The sequence below is a fragment of the Terrapene carolina genome, unplaced genomic scaffold (genome assembly GCF_002925995.2).
Source record: "Terrapene carolina triunguis isolate 2854851 unplaced genomic scaffold, T_m_triunguis-2.0 Scaffold604, whole genome shotgun sequence".
In the NCBI taxonomy this organism is placed as follows: domain Eukaryota; kingdom Metazoa; phylum Chordata; order Testudines; family Emydidae; genus Terrapene; species Terrapene triunguis.
In genome coordinates this window covers 1,006,747-1,020,837 of record NW_020664955.1, presented here as the reverse complement: position 1 = coordinate 1,020,837, position 14,091 = coordinate 1,006,747, and the positions used below count along the sequence as shown (strand labels likewise).

Sequence of the window (14,091 nt, the reverse complement as noted above, 5' to 3'; positions counted from 1 at the left end):
GTAACCCAGCTAACAGCGTGGCTCTTTATCGCTCCCTAGTGGCTAGACCACGTGTAGATGTTAGTGTGTCTGTTACTGCTTTCAAGGTAAGGGAATCTGGTCTTTAGCCCACACAATAGAGGCTCATGATCTTGGCTCCAGAAGTCCTAGGTTCAATCCCTGTAAGTGACCCAGCCAGCATCATTGTTATGTATTGAGCAAGAAACACAGGTGGAAATCCCCCATCCTCAGAAACTATAATCTGATTAGCCAGGAAGACCAGTTAGCCACAACAGATCCCAGGAGGGCTGTTAGCCAAGACCAGTGATCCTCTAAGTCATTGGTTCTCAACCTTTCCAGACTGCTGTACCTCTTTCAGGAGGTTGATTTGTCTTGCGTATCCCCAAGTTTCACGTCACTTAAAATCTACTAGCTTACAAAATCAGACATAAACATACAAAAATGTCACAGCCACTATTACTGAGAAATGGCTGACTTGCTCATGTTTACCATATAATTATAAAATAAATCCACTGGAATATGAATATGGTACATACATTTCAGTGTATAGTACATAGAGCAGTATAAACAGGTTCTTGTCTATATGAAATTTTACTTTGCACTGACTTTGCTAGTGCTTTTTCTGTAGCCTGTTGTAAAACTAGGCAAATAGCTAGATGATGTGATGTACCCCCGGAAGACCTCTCCGTACCCCCAGGGGCACGTGTACCCCTGGTTGGGAACCACTGCTCTAGGGCACGGGAGGGCGATTGTTATTGACAGTGCTGTGGTGCCTACACACCTCGATCAGGAATCAAAGCCCTGTAGTGTTAGGTGCTGTGCGTGTGTGTAATTTAAATAACCGTCAGCCCCTGTCCCCAAAAGTTGACCCTCTTAGCAGGGATGGGAGAGTGGGGGATGTCCCTGGCGGGACAGGCCTCTGTTTCCCTCCAGTGTTCACAGAAAGAGCAAAAGGGTTAAACACGCAGAACTTGGGCAGGAGCTCATGTGGGTCTCACGTAACCGAAGGGAGCATGTGCAGGCCGAGAGTCGGATTGGGCTGTATGCCAGGGGAAGCTTCCTGGCAATGCTAACGCAGTGTGGCTCTGTGTCCCTCTCTAGTGGTAGACCACATAGAGAGATGTGTGTGTCTGCCGCCTCCTACTGGGCGCTGGAATAGGTCCCCAAGGAAGGGGGTTGCCAGCCCCATTGCATGACACCTCTAGAGCCAGACTGGAGGTCCCCTCCGAATGCCCCGCACTTACAGCGCTCCAAGTTGTCGTGTGTGTGTAATGATGCGGATGGAAACCGCTGTCCATGTGCATGCTGTCACCACAGCTTACGTACTGCGCATCAACTCAATGCACAGCAAACCTGCCATCTAGACCTGCCCTTAGTATAGGAAACAAGGCCAGCGTTGGCTAGTAGTAAGGGCAGCTGGACTTGCTGAGACCTGCCAGATCTCTTTCCGCGTCGGTGTTGTGGGCACAGATTTCCCGAAGCTGCCCCAAGTTGCTGTAGGGGATGGTGGGTTATCCCATAGCTTGCTGGATGGTCTCTCCATCTCTGTTCTAGGTTACGAGCCCCTGGCTCCTCTCCCACCGGCTGCCTCGGCCGTGCCCGTCTGGCAGGACCGCACCATCGCCTCCGCCAAGCTGCGGCTCCTGGAATACTCGGCGTTCATGGAGGTGCCGCGGGATGCTGAAACGGTAACCCTGTGGGGGGTGCTGGGAGTTCGGAACCCCCACCCCGCCCTTCCAACCAGACTGAGGGGGAGGAGGGTCCCAGAGATCAGAGGGGGCATTTCCCCTGTCCCTATGCTGCTTAGCACCAAGCATCGGCGCCCAGGCACATGTCTGGGGTCCCCCGGAGCTGCTCCTGTGCAGCAGAGGGGAGTGGAGAATGATTCTAGGCATAGCTTGGGTCCCTGTGATCTCTTAGCCCAGGCGGTGATGGGAGGCCGGAGGGCTCTGGGTCCCAGCGTCTGACACAGCATCACCATGGTGGCTGTGGTTCCATGGTGTGCATGCGTCTAGGACGACCGATGACCGCTCCCACAACGCTCACCCTTCCTGCTTCCTCTACAGTATAGCAAACACCTCTTCGTGCACATCGGGCAGACGAACCCCTCATACAGCGACCCCCTGCTGGAGGCCGTGGACATCCGCCAGATCTATGACAAGTTCCCCGAGAAGAAGGGGGGCCTGAAGGAGCTCTACGAGAGAGGACCCCAGAACTCCTTCTTCCTTGTCAAGTTCTGGGTAAGAACCATGCACACCCCCCCGCCAATGCCCAGCTGTGCCTCTAGAGCCCCTCCCAGACGCTCCCGCACACTGTGACGGGCAGGAGCCGGCAGCCCTGTTTGTACGATGATTTGAGTCAAGCCGGAAGAAATTTTCTCCCCACCAGAAGCCAGGGTGGCAGCTGGCAGCGGTAGACAGACATGCAGGGGCTTTTATCAGCCATATCACTTGGGGGGTGATCCTGCCTGTCTTTACAAGCCACACCAGCTTGGGTTGGGTCCAGGCTTGGGTGGGAGATCTTCCAGGGTCACTAGAGACGGCAAGAACAGGTGTGGGTGAGTCGGAAGAGGGACCCGCTTCCCTCCCAAGTCAGTGCAGTGCTGGGAGGGGGGCTGTGTTGGTAGGGGGCTCTTTCCTCTACGTCACTGCTCAACCCAGGGACGTGCCATCTTCAATGCTGCCATTTCAGCCCCAGCCACGTGCTTCCGGCGGGGAATAGCCGGCGCAGCCGACACCATTGGCACGGGAGGGAGACAGTCCCTCATCCTGTAAGCCAGGGATAAGCAACCTATGGCACGTGTGCCAAAGGCGGCACGCGAGCTGATTTTCAGTGGCACTCACGCTGCCCAGGTCCTGGCCACTGGTCCAGGGGTCTCTGCATTTTAATTTAATTTTAAATGAAACTTCTTAAACATTTTAAAAACCTGTGGGGACGGTGGAGGCATGAAATTAACGAGTTAAAATGTGGGGGTTGGAGAGAAGCTGGAAGCTCTGTGCCATCAGGGAGCAGCGTGTCTCCCACAGGGGGCCAAAATCTCCTTCCTCTATACGTTTGGGAGAGCTGGCGGCACTAATTGCCGCCAGCACGCACGCACACACACACACACGCGTTCAAAAATCAAGACCGACCGCAACACACTTTTAAAAGTCTCCTGGTTTGGGGCGGGGTGGGTAGGTCTGACTCCTGCTTTCTGACCTCTTAAGATTGTCCATACTGTGTCCTCCTGAGATGGGAATGGCCCCAAGGGTAAGGACCTTGGTTTTAAGATCTGGCAGCAGTGTTTGCAAGAGCAGAGGTATTTAGCTCTGATGTCCTGGCCAAATTCCAACTGGGGTAACTACATCCTGCCTCCCTCAATTCTCTGCCCAGCCCGCTGGGTTGCAATGGCTTATATGGTATTCTCCGCTTCCTGTCCTAACCTAGCATGCGCTGCTGTCTTTCTCCCCAGATGTGGTTGCGTCTCAGGAGGGGCTGAAGTGCTCTCTGTGCATTCAGTCTGCAGAGAAAGATGGTATTTCTGTAAATCAGTGATTTTTTTTTTTTTTTTACCTCCAGGTCCCTGTCCCCGAAAGCTCCACATTCTGGACCTTCCTGCCTCCAGCCAAAGCTTAGCTCAATTCCTGGTAACACCCTCCCTCTCTCTCTGCTTTAGGCGGATCTGAACAGCACTATCCAGGACGGTCCTGGGACCTTCTATGGCGTGAGCAGCCAGTACAGCAGCGCAGAGAACATGACCGTCACCGTCTCCACCAAGGTGTGCTCCTTCGGGAAGCAAGTCGTCGAGAAGGTAGAGGTGAGTCCCACGCCTGTGAGGAAGTGCGGGCTAGTGGCTAGAGCACAAGACGGAGAGTCAGGCCTCCTTGGGATCTGGTCTTGGCTCCAGGAGACGGCGAGACTGGCAAGAGCAGGGGGCTGAGAGTCAGTGCCCCTGCATTCCATTCCCAGTTCTGCAGCTGGCTCCCTGTGTCATTTGGTGAAGTCACTGCCCCTCTGTGCCTCAGTTTCTCCATCTGTAAAATGGAGAGGGTACCTACCTCCCTGGGGTTTCAAAGCTGAATTAATAGAGATCTGTGCCGTTATTATTTACCATAGGAACGTGCGGTGCTGTGTCACAGGTAAAATGTGCCAGATGCTAACAGAATCCGGCCCCAAAGAGCTAACAGCCTAAAGGCAGATTGAGTGGAAATAGCTGGATGAAACCTGCTAGAGAAGATCATGTTCCTTAAACAGATCTGGACGCATCTAGTACCTGAGCTAGTAAATTTCAGCCTTCTCCAGTGATATTATCCCAGTTTGCTTAGGCTCTTGCTGCAGATCCCAGTGTCTTTGCTACCTACATCCTCCGTCCTGCATGCTCTTACTCCCTCCTGCTCCCTTGCACTCTCTGTTGTCAGCCATGTGCTAACTGTGTAGTAACACTGAGCACCTGGATCCCTTCTCCTGCAGACAGAGTACGCACGGCTGGAGAATGGCCGGTTCGTCTATCGAATCCATCGGTCCCCCATGTGCGAATATATGATCAACTTCATCCACAAACTCAAGCATCTCCCGGAGAAGTACATGATGAACAGCGTCCTGGAGAATTTCACCATCCTGCAGGTACCTGACCTTGCCTCCTTCCTTCTTCTGCCATCCCCAGTCTCCACTTCCAGGCTCACCATGCATAAGTGATGCATGACTTACTGATGACCACAATCATATGACCACCCTTTGTTGCATGTAGGTGCAAATCCCCTCCCCCCTCCAGGTTAAGACTGAAGATGTCCCCCCATTATAGACCAGGACCTAAACTTTCAGAAGTGACTCGTTATTCTGGGTGCACTCTTTGGGATGCCTTAAAGAACCCTGATAGGCAGACAGTGCTGAGCATCTGCCCTCTGGAAATCAGCCTTGTTTAAGGTGATTCAAGTTGGGAACCTAAAATCATTTTGAAAACACAGGCTCTAATTTTTTCGAAGCCATTTCCTTATCAAACCAGGTTCCCTAGAACCTAGAATTTTTACAGGCCACATCTTGTGCCAAGGCGGCCTTTTTGGGAAAGTTTGGGGCAAATCTCACAGGGATTTTGAGAGAGTTTGGGGAGAGGGACGGGAGGGTGTTAATCCCTTTTTGTTCACACAAATTTTATCCTTCAAAAGTGCGTGTGTGTATAAAATACAGTAAAAATGTAATGTGAATAGACACTATAGAGACACACATATTAATAAATATATATGCAGCTGTGTACCCCGCTACATGTAATTTGCTAGAGCTGGTCACAAAATAGTCCTCAAAAGAGTTTTCCATCAAAACAAATACTGTTTAGACAAAACTGAAATTTTTTGAGAAATTGTGTAGATTTCAATGCCATTTCCCCCAGAAAATTTATTTTCCAAATGAAATTTCTTTTGGAAATGTTCGTTTTGAAATGTATTGGTTTATTTGTAGATTTTTATCATTTGTACATTATTCCATGACATGTAGTAGTAGTGTAAAATCTGCCATCATATGTCAAGTCATAGCATAATCTGACATCACATCATTGTAGACTCTTACATGTCATATCAGAACTAATGTAAAAAAAATTATATAAAAACATTTTTAAAATAATATACATTTCTAAAGAAAAATTTCACTTTGAAATAAAATTTCAAAATTTTTCCAACACTACTTTTTGGGGGTGGAATTTCTGTTTCATGGGAAATTTTGAAAATATTTGTTTTTGCAAAGTGTCAAAAATGTCCCATGAAACAAAAGTTTGGAGTTTGCACCAGCTCTAGATTTCATCTATGTTGTACTGGGGGTAAGTGGGTTCATGAGGTACAATCCAGCGGAGACTCAGGGTGTGTGTGGGTGGGTGGGTGGGGATATAGAGCTAGAGGATACAGATCTATAAAATAAATCATCCACGTGGTAAAACTATGCCTTACAAGGTAACACCAGGGCCGGCGCTTCCATTTAGGCGACCTAGGCGGTCGCCTACGGCGCCAGGATTTGGGGGGTGGCATTTTGCCGCCGTTGGCGGCAATTCGGCGGCGGGGGGTCCTTCCGCGCTCCAGGTCTTCGGCGGCAATTCTGCGGCGGATCCTTCACTCGCTCCGGGACCTGCCGCCGAAGTGCCCCGAAGACCGGGAGCACGGAAGGACACCCCCCCACCGCAGAATTGCCGACGACGACCGGGAGTGCGGAAGGACCTCCGCCTAGGGCGCCAAAAACCCTGGCGCCGCTCCTGGGTAACACAGAACCCATCTCTGGACTCTCCTGACTCTGCTCTCTCTCCTATCTACCCAGGTTGTTACGAATAGGGATACCCAGGAAACCTTGCTCTGTATAGCCTTTGTTTTTGAGGTATCCACCAGCGAGCACGGCGCCCAGCACCACGTATACAAGTTGGTCAAAGACTAGAGGCCCTGTGGGATGGGCAGGGCGTGGGGGGGAGAGGTCTTTGCAGAGAAGCTGCCCGTGCAGGATGCCTCGGCGGAAGTCTTTTGAAAACAAGAAAAAGAAAAGCCAAAAAGACTGACTCACAATCAAAGATGTTTTCTACTTAGGAACAATTTTTTTAAAAAAAAAAGAAGAAAAAGAAACCATAGAGCAAAAGGAAGGGCTCCTCCAGAGCTGGAAGGGGAAAGACTTGGCCTTCGTTGTTGCTGAAGCCTACCGCCTGTGTGCCTTTCCCAGCATGCCTTCCTAGAGCGGCATGTTGCCACATAGACCGACAACCCCTTCTTAATACCCAGATGCACCTCCTTCCTCCTTGTTCAGATATAAATGATCGTGCGCCCCGGCCCAGCTCTGCCTGGCTTCGTTCTGATGAGCGGGTGGTGCCAAAATGGCCTTTTGGAGTGGGATGAGAAAGTGGATGCTGCCTGGTTTATCCAACAAGACATGGTCTGGTCTGGAATCGGGCAAGGGAAAGGGAGAATTTTTCTGCCCCACTCTCTGCAGTGGGCTATGTGCAAAGCCAGCATGGGCCCCAGAGACGCAGGTCAGGTCTTTGTGTGGAACGTCCCCGTCAGTTAGTTGCAAGAGGGAATGGTGACTGTAAAAAACGTTATCACAGCAATGGCACTGAGCACTGTATTTGTTTCAGGAGTGCAGCAATCCTGCAACACTGTCCCTGGAGCTGTGGTTATGGAGGTACCAAAGCAATATGCCTGGCATTATGGTTCGTGCGGGAGGGCGCTGGTCCCATGCAGTGTCCCAGATGTTGGGAGTGTGGGTGCATCACTTTGGAGTGTGTGTTGAGAGAAGAGGGTCCTAAGTGCATGGCTGTTTGTGGGAGGTCAGAGCAGGTGGTGGGAGGACAGGAGGGTAGCAGAGGGACAGGAGAGGGCTCAGCTGGAGAAAAGAGATCTCAGAGGCTATGGAGACAGCAGTATAATGGCTGTACCCAGGCAGAGTCCGAGAGGGCTATGTGCTAGCAAGGCTGCGTGGGGAAGTCCCTGGACTGAGAGAGGATGGGATCACCCAGGAAATTCTCAAACATCCCGAGTGACTGGAAGCTTTAAGCAACTCTTGCCAATGTTTTGGCATCTGACTTCGTGGCAGAGACGCAGGAAAAGCTTAGACCAAAGCCAGAAGATCAGTTTAGCAGGGTATTAACTTTCCCTACCAACCTCATTGCTTTCCTGATCGTTCCCATCTGCAGGCAATGGAGTGGGATCTACCCATCCACCACAGTGGCACCTTATAACCCACCTCCCATTATCCCTATTAGCCAAATCCACCAATGGTGTAAACCACACAATTCCCTGGACTTCAGGGGTGTCGCATTGGCTGAAATCTGGCCACGTGGCTGTGACAAAGTGGAAGGTGGTGATATGGCTGCGGTACAGCTTAAAGGGACACTGTTGGGAGTGAAAGTCCAAAATTTAGGATTTGTAATTTAAAGGGGCAGTCGGGAGAGTTGTCCAAACTTGAATGGAAACGTTTTTTTCATAATTTTTTAAAATGAGGTTATAAAATATGTATTTTTTTAAAAAGAGAGCGTATTTTTAATTGGGGTTGAACTCTCCTGCCCCTGCAGCGTTTGCAGCCCAGCCTTGTGAAAGTGACTGGAACCAAAGTGAAACTGACAGATATAGTGTCAGTTCAGATGCAGGAACAGGCCAACTAGCAAAACAAAAATATGCAAAATGGATCTGAGTGTGGAAAAATCTGGTTTTAACGACCTCCGGGGCTATTAGTTGGCAGTGCTGGAAAAGATGTTTATCTGGGGTTTTGTAACAAAAATCCGGGCCCCAGCACTGTGTGTCTATACAACACCTAGCACAGTGGGGCCCTGCCAAGGCCGCTTAGTGCTACTGTGAAACAAAGCAGAATAAAGGGTGATGAATGTCCTCCTCTCCCACTGAAGTCGGTAGGAGTTTGGGCTCTCTGCACCATCCGGGCTTAGGCCCAGGGGTTTTTACTCAGTAGTGTTCCTCTAATTATTCATTTGTGGCTTAATAGTAAGTAATAGGGAAATTGCAACAGCATTGTGTTTTCCTACCCTAATTTACATATGTAATTTCCCATCTCTTCCTCTTCGGCATTTTCGGTCTGACTTTTTTTCGGTTTAAGCTTTTCCCTTGCCCCATCTGCCCTTCCCACAGCCTCACGCACTTCCCAGCACGCCTCTCACACTAAACTGCCTCTCCTATGCCCTTTCCAATCCCCGCTGAGGGACGTGGCTTTTCCACTGAGGAGCTCGGAGCCTGTCACTGGAAATGGGGATTTCCTTTGAGAACTTTGTTACTAACGGGGGGGAGCTCTCGGGGAGGAGCCGATACTGCAGGAGGGAGTTAGGAGTGGGAACCTGCTTCTTTTGCCACTAAGGCGAGTGAGTCTGCCGGAGGCTGGAGCAAGAGAGATTGCTAGCATGAAGAGGGGGAATGGATGGGCCTGCTAGTGGCTGGAGTCCAGGGGTCCTCGATGCCCAGCTAGATTAGCTTGTAGGCCTGATCCCAGCGAGGCTGCTACAAGGGGAGGTCCCAGTGCTGGAAAAATGTCCGTCTCCTAGGAGACTGCAGATCTCTGGAAAGGGACCCAAAGAGAGTGGGGGTCTTTGAGATGGTGCCTGAAGGAAGAGACTGGCCATATCAGGCGGACGGTGATTGTGCAGATCTCAAGGGTTTGGTGCATGTAGGTGGCATAGATGTAGTGGAAGGAGAGCAGGGGGGACACTGTCCTTAGGATCCTCTCCCTTCCTCCCCATCACTTTGCAGACTTCTCTTCCTTTCTCTGTCTTCAGGAGGGGGCCTGCTCCGGATGAAGGGGTATAAGGGGGGGATCTCACAGACATGTGAGCCCTACTGCATTGTGCTGCTTCCTAAACTGGTGGGTTAATGGCTTGTCGTTCCATTGCTGCCTTCCTCCCTCCGTCCTGGGAGGAAAGTGAGAGCAGTGCTGGGTTGAGGATGCAGAAGGGAGGGGAAGGGGATGTTATGGAGACTGACATTTCATTGCTTCATACCCTGTCTTTCCCAGCTGACTTAGCCTCGCTTTCAAGGGGCTGAATCTTCAGTTTTGACCCGTTTCTTCTTCCTTTTTATCCCCCTCTGCTCGAGCTAGGGATTGATTAGTATGTTGTTCTGATGGCTAGATGCCCAGACATTGCTTGGTGGCACAGTTATTGCATAGCTAGGTAGGCAGGCAGCCAAGCTATGGGCCTTTGAATCCAATATGGCGGCCCTGGGTTTCTGTGACCAGGGGAAACTGTCAGGAGCATTGAGGGAATTGTGAAGAGGGAGCAGGCTTCCAACCCTTGAAGGAAACCATCTGTTGGTCAAAGTTTTTCTAGTACAACGTATTGAACTATTCTAATAACATTGCAATTGGTGCCACCCATGGGTGTCCTGGAAACCCCTCCCTGGGGAGTCTTGACGGACACTCCCGTGCCCACGTGAGCCTGAGGAGCCGCTGGGACCCTTGACGGGGCGGCCTGTCGGAACCAGAGCAGTAATACGGCAAAGCCCAGGGCACTAGCTCAGGAAACATACCTTACTGCAGAGAATACACGGCGGTGCTGGGGAGCAAACAGCAGGCGCTGAAGTTCCAAGGACTGACGGTACATGGAATTGAGAGCGAAGGCGCGTGGAGACTCCCAGGACTGCCATCCCTCCACCCCTGAGTATTCTGAGCCTTGGTCCCCAGTCCCCTTGGGTGGGTAGAGCAAATGTCCCAGGCTCCTTGTTCCCCTTGGCGTGGGTGGTGGTGGTGATAGTGCTGGGAGAGTAGCTGTCCCCCAGAGTGGCACAAGCTTCTTTCCTCGGAAGACTCGGTCATCGGTGGCTGATTCTCGAAGGCCGAGCGCACTGATGTCTGGATGCTTCAGCCCACCTCTAGCTGTGGGGTAGGGAACAGCTGGAGTAGCTCTAGTGGGAAGAGGAGGTGGGGAGCTGCCGTCTGTGCAGTCTGGGAGGGGGAGAATCCTGAATCCCCGTAGTCCCAGGCAACTCTCCCTTTCTGTGCCCGTGTTCCAGTGGTGGGGAGACCTGGCTGGGTTAATTATATGTAGCACGTTTGTTTGTTTCACTCGCAGATCTAAAACTCTGGGAATTGAGGTTCAACCCCCCCCTTTTCCAAGCATTCCCATCAGCATGCGGACACACAACAATGCCCCCCTGCTCTTCCCCTTCCTAAACCTGCCTTCTCGAGAGAGGGCGCTGTATACACTCCTGAGGCAGGCTCCTGTCCCCTCGCCGAGGGGAGGGTGGGGGGAGTTTGCTCTGCTAGCCGAGTTGGGCTTTATAAAAACCCAACACAACCCCGCCCTGCCTTTGTTTTTGCCCTGCTCCCGCACTGGGCGAGAGCCCCATTTGAAAGAATCTCTTCTTAAACTGGACTGTTTTATGTTTCTTAGCCCTTCATCTGCATCCCTCCCTCCCTTGTAATCTCAGAGCATCATGCAGTAGATCCGCTGCCTAGTTCCCTGGCTGTTCTCACACACCCTCTGACCTCTGGTTTGCGGACACAAATACACATGCACGTGCTGCCCGTTAGCCCGGCTGCCGCTCACCCCTAAGGGACAGCAGCAGAGATGCCAAGTGCTTGGCTCTCCCGTAATGGGACTTAAACAGGTACCCAGAGACTCTTAATCAATAACCAAGCCCCTTCCTTTCTTCCGCCCCCACTATATTTATGAATTTCACATGAAGTACTGTTTTATTTTTTTAAAGACTTTGTAAAGCTTACCAGGGTTACGGTCACCATTTGTAGAGCTGTCAGTCCACAATGTAAAACCATTTTTTATGTATTATATTTTTTGTGTATTTTTTTAATCCAGCTGTGATGGGTTGTATCATATATTTGTTGTGTTTACTGTATCTGTCCAACTTCAGCGAGATGAGACAGTGGAGCTCCTACTATGGGTCTGCTGAAAACCATTAAAATTATTTGTTCGTGGTTTGGCTCAACACAGTTCCTGAGATGGTATTTTTATTGTCTATTGTTTTGTATCATTGCACTGACTAGAGGCCCTAACCGAGCTCAAACCCCATTATGTTAGGTACTGCACATATACAAAGAAAGAGGGAGCCTTATAAAGAGCCTACAGTCCAAACAGATTTGACAAAGGGACTATCTTTGTTCTCCTTTTATAAATGTGGGGGGTTGTGAGACGAAGTTCTTTTCTCAAAGTCACAGAGAGAGTCTGTGTCTGAGCCAGGATTGAACCCAGGTGTGGATCCAGTCTTTTAACTCCATTATCACCCTGCTATTTTCTATAACCTCTTGTATTGCTGGCGATGGGGTTTTGTTGGGTAAGGGGTGCATTTTTGTTGTTAATCCACTGCAATCCATCCATCATCTTCAAGAGGCAAGGCACTTACATATTCCTTGCCTTGATTTCCCCAACTGTAAGATGGGGGAGAAAAAGCAGATATCAATGTTTAGATGAATATCAAGACCTATTGATCAGAGAAGTATTTTTCTTACTAAATCTTGGGTCATCATTTGCTTCAAGAGACCACAACCAAGACAGCAGTGTATGTATTGGTACTCACATTCTGAATGTCAGAGGGTGTCTTTCCATTTTTGGCCATGAATGTCAGAAGTCTGAGAGTCTGCCTGCTTGTTCATTCTCACCTCCCACCCCCCCTTTGAAAATTAAGAACCCTAAGTGAAGCTAAGAGCATCCTCATCTGCACTGAGTCTACTGGAGACAAGCTACCAAGTTGCTGGCCCTGGAGTCCTGGGGGAGAGGCCTCCCCAGAAAAGATACTATCGCCCTGGACTGAGAGATCTTTTCTGCTTAGGCTTCATGGATGCAGAGTGGGTGAAACAGACTGTTGAGATAAATCCAATGCACACACTCCCCATGCATACATCCACGCCAGTGCCAGGCCGGTGAGTAGATGGGGACTGGCCAATCCAGGAAGTATGTAATGCTACCAATCTCAGGGTGGTTTTGAAAAAGGCAATAGAACCTGTGACATGGCACCATTCTGTTAGCCAGACCTACCCAGGGCTGCCAGACCTCTGTACCCCCTGCGGTCACTGCACCCACCCCCCCATCATGGCACCTGCCCCGCTCCTCAGGAGCAGCCCACCAGACAGGAGAGCTCTGGGACCGACTGCTTCATTCTCCAGCTGGTAGATAGGCCCAGGTAAGAATGGGGAACTGGTATTGTGGGGAGAGGGGCAGGTCTGGAGGGAAAATGCGGGAGGAGGGGAAAAACTGGAATGGGGTTCATGTAGGAAACTTACTGGTGGGATCAAATGAAGGGGTGGGGGAAATGTGGGGGGGAGCAGACCCTATTGTGTGAGGGGTGTGGAGAATGTTATTGGGAGCCTAGCAATTGGGGGGGGGGGAGGAGTTGAAATGGGGGTGCGACTGGCCAGGCGGGTAGAGAAGTGATGGTATAGGAGGAGCAGACAGACTGCGTGGACAAGAAGGAAAAGGGGTGGGAAGTGAGCAGACCCATGTGAAATACTCTGGAGGGAGGGAATCTCAGCTGATCTGGGTCTATGTCCCTGCTTTCATTTATCTGTATTAGCGTAGGGCCTAGGCGCCCATAGTGCTAGGCGCTGTACACAACCGTATAGCCCCTTAATCTACAGTGGTATAGCCCCTTAATGTGGTATACCACCCTTCAAGTGTTATAGCCCCTTAATGGCAATCTATTGCTGCTGCTTGGGGAAGGAGGAGCAGGCTCAGAGACTTGGATCCTGAACGTGCTCCATCCCCCCGTTTCCTTGAGGCAATGGTGGGGCAGAGCCAGTCGATCACTGTGTGCATGTTCCCCCATGGAGATGCACAGAACTTTGGAGCTAGGGTCATTATAGTATAAAATGGGCTGTGGATGGGGTGGGCAGACAACCCCCTGAAAACTCCCTGGTGTTTGGCTAGGGATGGCCTGATAGCCCATTCCTAGACCCTTGCATGTTCTTCTCTGGCCCTCCACTAGTATTTCCAACAGCCTGTGTGGGTGAAACCTCCCCTTGGCTGAGTTCAGAGTCCAAACACTGGTTTAAAACAAAAGGAAGTACCTCTTCACCCAATGCACAGTCAACCTGTGGCACTTGTTGCCAGGGGATGTTGTGTAGGCCAAATGAATAACTGGGCTCAAAACAGAATTAGATAAGTTCCTGGAGGATAGGTCCATCAATGGCTATTAGCCAAGGTGGCCAGGGATGCAACCCTATGGGCTGGGGCTCTCTAAACCTCTGACTGCTGGACACTGGAACTGGATGCCTGGGGATGGATCACTTGATAATTGCCCTGTTCTAGTCATTCCCTCTTAAGTATCTGGCACTGTTAGAGACAGAATACCGGGCTAGATGGACCATTGGTCTCTGACCTAGGATGGCTGTTATGTTCTTACTATTGGGGCCTTGTCTTGTGTCAGTAAATTTACAGGTGCAAGTTAAACAGATATAACCCGCTTTAAATCAATAAATGTGTCTGCAGCCCTTGAACTAAATCGCTCTGTAAAGTTGTGTGTGTAAACAAACCTGAACTGCCCCCTCTCTTCCTGTCTCCACCTCCAGCATGTTTTCTTTCTTTCTCCACCCCAATCTTTCCCCTTCATTTCTACCTGCCCTCCTGATCTATTGTGTCAGGGATTTGCAGTGGGCCTGCATGCTTCTCTCCAGAGGCTTGTTTAGAACTGGGCCTGGAGGGGG

The 14,091-nt window shown here is 50.5% G+C and overlaps 1 protein-coding gene across 2 annotated transcripts in view; it reads left to right on the top strand.

The window, feature by feature from the left end:
* TEAD3 (TEA domain transcription factor 3) overlaps positions 1–11,365 on the top strand; it is a 57,492-nt gene extending 46,127 nt beyond the window's left edge. For both annotated transcript variants that reach the window (XM_024210515.3, XM_024210514.3), the window contains 5 exons: positions 1,555–1,688; positions 2,067–2,240; positions 3,656–3,796; positions 4,450–4,602; positions 6,274–11,365. In XM_024210515.3, coding sequence (XP_024066283.1) covers positions 1,555–1,688; positions 2,067–2,240; positions 3,656–3,796; positions 4,450–4,602; positions 6,274–6,387 — 716 coding nt within the window. In that variant the 3' untranslated portion in view covers positions 6,388–11,365. The remainder of the gene's footprint in view (positions 1–1,554; positions 1,689–2,066; positions 2,241–3,655; positions 3,797–4,449; positions 4,603–6,273) is intronic.
* The last annotated feature ends 2,726 nt before the right edge of the window (positions 11,366–14,091 follow it).